General features: G+C 37.4%; 1 protein-coding gene across 3 annotated transcripts in view; it reads right to left on the bottom strand.

Moving 5' to 3' along the window:
* pemt (phosphatidylethanolamine N-methyltransferase) overlaps positions 1 to 6,000 on the bottom strand; it is an 88,599-nt gene that overhangs the window by 43,924 nt on the left and 38,675 nt on the right. For all 3 annotated transcript variants that reach the window (XM_077246118.1, XM_077246136.1, XM_077246127.1), the window contains exon 5: positions 1,488 to 1,633. In XM_077246118.1, coding sequence (XP_077102233.1) covers positions 1,488 to 1,633 — 146 coding nt within the window. The remainder of the gene's footprint in view (positions 1 to 1,487; positions 1,634 to 6,000) is intronic.

The raw sequence follows: 6,000 nt of genomic DNA, 5'->3' as shown, positions 1-6,000 counted from the left end.
CTATCTATCTATCTATCTATCTATCTATCTATCTATCTATCTATCTATCTATCTATCTATCTATCTATCTATCTATCTATCTGTCATCTATCTATCTATCTATCTATCTATCTATCTATCTATCTATCTATCTATCTATCTATCTATCTATCTATCTATCTATCTATCTATCTATCCTGAATGATGCCCAACCCAGATGCAATACTACACATAAACAGAAACAATGCTACAAAAACACCTGTAATTTTGTTATTTTGGCACAATATTAATGGCTTTTATAATGGCAAAGACACAATAAATGTTTCAGAACACCAACGGCCGGCGCTGTTGTAAAATGTCCAGTAAACGCAGCCTGACAGCGTGACCTACATCTAAACTCTCTTCTCTGAGTTCATAACTGTGAGTGTTGCTTGACTGTGATTGGTCAGACACAGGTGTCAGATGAACTGCTCAGTAAAGGTCAGGTGTTGATGTGTTAGTTAGTAGATCCTCACAGAACATCAAGTGCCTTTTAGATGTGCTGGATTAACACTGTTAAAAGGAGATTTCACCCAAAAATTAAAATTAGCCCATGATTTACTAGGTGTATATGACATTCTTCTTCCAGACGAGTCTTGGCTCTTCCAAGTTTTATAATGGCAGTGAATGGCCGTTTCTGTTTGATGCTGAGAATTCAGCTTTGATCACAGGAATAAATTACAGTTTAACATATATTCACATAGAAAACAGCTGTTTTAAATTACAATAATATTTCACAATTTTAGCCAATAAATGCAGCCTTGGTGAGCTTAAGAGCCTAAAGAGTAAAAATGTAAATAAATTATACATAATACAGGTATACAGTATACACTACCGTTCAAAAGTTTGGGGTCAATACACATTTTTTTTTTTTTTAAAGAAATTAACACTTTTCCTAAGAAAGGATGCATTAAATTGATCAAAAGTGACAGTAAAAAACATTTATAATAATGTAAAATATATATTTTTTAATTGCTTTTCTCTTTAACTCTCAAAGAATCCTGAAAAAAATGGGGTTGCACAAAAATATGAAGCAGCACAACTGTTTTCAACTGTGATAATAATCATAAATGTTTCTTGAGCATCAAATCATCATATTATACTGATTTCTGAAGGATCATGTGACACTGAAGACTGGAGTAATGATGCTGAAAATTCAGCTTTGATCACAGGAATAAATTACACTTTACTATATATATATATATATAATCACATAGAAAACAGCTATTTTACAATGAAATAATATTTCACAATATTACTGGGTTTGTTTTGTATTTTTAATCAAATAAATGCAGCCTTGGTGAGCAGAAGAGACTTCTTTTAAAAACATTTAAAATCTTACCGACCCCAAAGTATATGTATATGAATATGTATATGTATATGAATATGCATAAGTATATGTATCTGTATGGAAGGTCAGCGAGCTGTAAGGCTGGATGTGGTACAGGAGAATCAGTGGATGTATTTACCCAGGAAAGTGCCAGTGACGCCCAGAGCCATGAAGCTGCTGATGACGAACAGAGATCCCAGTATGAGGAGAGCAGCTCCAGTGTAATACACCTGAGCATTATCCAGCGGCTCCCAGCGAGACTGACCCTTCATGGCCACCGTAATGCTGAGACACACAGAGACAGAGAGAGAAAAGTCACTAAACCTACGAGTCCAAATACAACCTTCCAGCCTGTGTTTGTTTGGTCACGTAATACATAACGAAGTGAATTAAAAAGAAGCAACGCATCCCAGTATAGGCTGCACAATATATCGAAATATCGTAAATGTATATATCGCGATATGCATATCGCAACAGCTTGCAATAACTGGGTCATGAACAAAAGACAAAGAGAAAATCACTCACTGTTCATGGCTGAATAACTTTTGTAGTTTTAATAATAATAATAATAATAATGAGTACATAGATTTAATTCAAACAGTGAAAACTAAGCAGTTTTTTATTTTTGCATTTGATTATTCAGTTTCTGTAGTGAAATAAACCTAATGTAGGATAACCTGAAACCCTGAACACTTCTTATGCTACAGTAAAACACTGCTGTTCACTTTCAGAAGTTGTAGGAATGTTTTATTGTCACAATAAAGAAACATGCATGTAGGTTATATCATTTTAAATATATTTTTTAGATAATTTAAGTTTATTTTATAAACTTTAAGCATGATCACATATCGAGTATCGCATTATATAATGAGTAATCGCATATCGCACTTTTCTTCAATATTGTGCAACCCTACATCCCAGTCCTATCAACCAGAGCAATGCAGAAATGAATTGGAGTGTGTTTTGCTAGTTGCAGCCCGACGCAGTTTTCACTTTCACGACCTGCGCCACGTTGTTTAAATAGCAAATGCATTTGTGCTCATCTGTGGCCCATGTGCTGTTGGTCTGAGAATGAGGTGTGTGTTCAGGCGCATTGTTGGTGCGTTGCTATTTTGAGGAAACTGAAATAGACTGAGCCATTGTCCAACAAAAACCTGCTCTAAAGTCAATGGCGCAATATTTATTTCTGTCATTTACGTTTGCGCGTTAGTAATGTGTGCCTATAGGCGGGTCCACAATGCGCGTACACTGTCCCGTAGATGGTCTGTTTGCGCTTTAAAACACATACACACACACAAATACACACACGAGCAGATCTGTTTCCTCTCAGGAGACGCGTTCTTATGCGTTTTTACACTCGCTAATTCCGTCATGTAAATAGCAAAACCGCCATGGCGCGAGCGCAACTGGCTTTTAAAGGAAATGGGAGATGAGACTCTGATTGGTTTATTGCATGTTATGCCCAAAACACACCCATTACTCATTAAGAGAATAGGGACAACTCTTTTAGACCATGCGCCGGGAGCACCGACCATTTTTCCCATCGTTAAACTAGCAAAAGTGGATTTGGACATGCTCTAAGTGCACTTGAGTAGTTCGCTCTAGACAATGTGCTTAGATTGTAAAAAAAAAGGGCCCTAGGGGTGTAACGGTTCTCTGTAAAAATAAATAATATATATATTTTTTTTTTAACTACTGTCCTCCACCCACGGTTCGGGACTCACTTGCATATGGTTAATCATGTATAATCGTAAATCTCCTCGGTGCCAGTCCTAGACTTCTGGGGTCCCTAAGCAAAGCCTTGTGACCCCATGTGCTTTAAGAGCAGTCTCACTGTCAACAAACAACAGTGAGTTGAAAGTCATTAGTAAAATTTCACGATTAGTTAACCTTGACAGCTGTAATAGTAGAAACATGCTTAAAGTTTTCGAGAGTTCCACATGTAATACTCAGCTATTTCATATGCAAAGATGTCAGCCAATCTCAGCAGTGGGCATTTAGACTGAAGTCTCACAGCCAATCACAGCAGTGGGCGTTTCCACTGACATCTCACAGCCAATCACAGCAGTGGGCGTTTCCACTGAAGTCTCACAGCCAATCACAGCTTTGGGAAGTTTCCACTGACATCTCACAGCCAATCACAGCAGTGGGTGTTACACTGAAGTCTCACAGCCAATCAGAGCAGTGGGCGTTTACACTGAAGTCTCACAGCCAATCACAGCGGTGGGCGTTTACACTGAAGTCTCACAGCCAATCACAGCAGTGGGCGTTTCCAATGAAGTCTCACAGCCAATCACAAGAGAGGATGTTTACACTGAAGTCTCACAGCCAATCACAGCAGTGGGCGTTTACACTTAAGCCTCACAGCCAATCACAGCAGTGGGCATTTACACTGACGTCTCACAGCCAATCACAGCAGTGGGCGTTTACACTGACGTCTTACAGCCAATCACAGCAGTGGGCGTTTACACTGACGTCTTACAGCCAATCACAGCAGTGGGCGTTTACACTGAAGTCTCACAGCCAATCCCAGCAGTGGGCGTTTACACTGAAGTCTCACAGCCAATCACAGCAGTGGGCGTTTACACTGAAGTCTCACAGCCAATCACAACAGTGGGCGTTTCCACTGAAGTCTCACAGCCAATCACAGCAGTGGGCGTTTACACTGAAGTCTCACAGCCAATCACAGCAGTGGGCGTTTACACTGAAGCGTGAGCGTTCAAATCAGAGGATTAAATCTGGGAAGGGAAAATACTTTTTATTTCTAATTATGACAATTTTTGAAATTGATTTTAAAAACCATACTAGCATTAAAAAGTACACCCCAAGAAACATTATAAAACATGCAGTTCGTGACCCATTTAAGAGACCCACTGCTCTACTTTCTTTTATGTTCCGCATATGGAAAGAGGACAGTTCAAACACATCTGGACTTCCAGCTGACTTCTACATTACTGTGAGTAATTTTCACAGTCAGCAGGAGAGATCTTCCCACACAGTTCTGACTGTCAGACAGGAGAAGAGTGATTATCCCCGGCATCTCTCTTTCAGGCTCTTACACCAAACCGGAAACCAAATACATGGGACTTGATTGTACATTTCAGCCTTTAACAAACACCTTGTACGCGACAAAGAGTTTTCAGTGTGTTTTCAGGCTCACGGCTACATCAAGAAAAGTCACCATGAAATCAAAATATATATTTGTTTTGAATATACTTTACTGTAAATATCTACTTTGTTTCCCTCTCTAAATTGTACTCAATTGTATATATTGCACTACTGTTGAATGCCTGAGACTCAACCAAATGCATATCAATGTACAAATTGTCTTTGACATTTTTATATATGACAAATAAATAAACTTGAAAATTTACCATTCACATTTTTTATTGAAAATTGCAGTATTTATTATAAGCAAATTATCGGTGCACACATCATTATTGTTCCTGGTAATCTTGAATCAGAATAAGTTCATCTTGCAGCATCTCTTCTCTTCTCTGATGATGTGGGCGGGGCTATAACCTGTCACTTACATGAGATCCACCAATAGCAAACCACAACCATCCAATCATCTCCCCACGGACAAAATCAAGCCCCGCCCATATTTGTTCTTGTTCTTGTTTCACTTGGATATACGGAACAATAGAGAAGAAAAAAACAGCTTAACCTCCCTTTCATGCCGACTTTAACTACTTCAACAGGAATAAAGACGCATCTTTAAAGTAAAGTGACGTAAAGTTAAAGGTTAACAACTAAAAGTAACTAATATCTTGATTTCCCCATAAAAACACTGGCTCTGATGCGATTCAAAACAAAGCAATAGAGTCCTGAATGGATGCCGTTTTTTTAAAGGTCAAAACCCGGAAATGAGTTGCATTTAAACAATACAATGCAAGAACATATTTAAAACATTTAATGCATCATTAATTCTCCAAATGTGATTTAAAAAAAAAACTTTTTCTTGTGCTTATGCTTGAGCTTATGCACCGTTTTTTTAATTGAAAAGTTAATTCAAGCTAATTCGAGGCATACGATTAATAAGTTCCAAAAAGAAGTACAAAACCTGTGCTAATTGAAGGAAAAAAAGTAGAAAAGATTGAAACCAATATTTGGCAATAGCATAGTATAACAAGAGATTTATAAGTAACTTTTTATAGGCAAGTCATTTGTGACTCAGAACACCACACGGAAAAAAAAATAGAAAAATCACAAAAAGAAAATTTTTCAAGGGGGGAAGTTGTTATATCCTGTATGAACAAAATGAAAACCCTTCCTGGGTCAAAATGACCGGATCACATCCCTCACATTGTGTTAAATCATTCGAGCTGGAGAGGATTTTCTTTTTATTACATACAATAAACAAGTTCCTTTCAGTGGCTGCCAATATGGGGTTTTCCAGTCTAATATTATCTGCAGTGAGATTTTGTACTTAATGTACTTTAGTTATCCCGAAATAGTGCAACTAGAGATATACTTGAGTATATTTTATTGTGCAAAAGTGAAACTATTGCAAGTATCCTTTAATCTTGCATTTAAAGACTGATATTATACAGAAATCAAACTATCTTTACTAAAAGTGATATTAAAACACATTTTAGGCTTAATATTAAGAAATGGGCATTATGCCACAAAGAAGTGCTCCAAATAAAGTT

Source organism: Siphateles boraxobius, unplaced genomic scaffold, assembly GCF_051911475.1.
Source record: "Siphateles boraxobius isolate OS27281-9 unplaced genomic scaffold, OSU_SipBor_1 103, whole genome shotgun sequence".
NCBI lineage: Eukaryota > Metazoa > Chordata > Actinopteri > Cypriniformes > Leuciscidae > Siphateles > Siphateles boraxobius.
The sequence above is the reverse complement of the archived record's forward strand: the minus strand, read 5'-3'. Positions and strand labels throughout refer to the sequence as shown.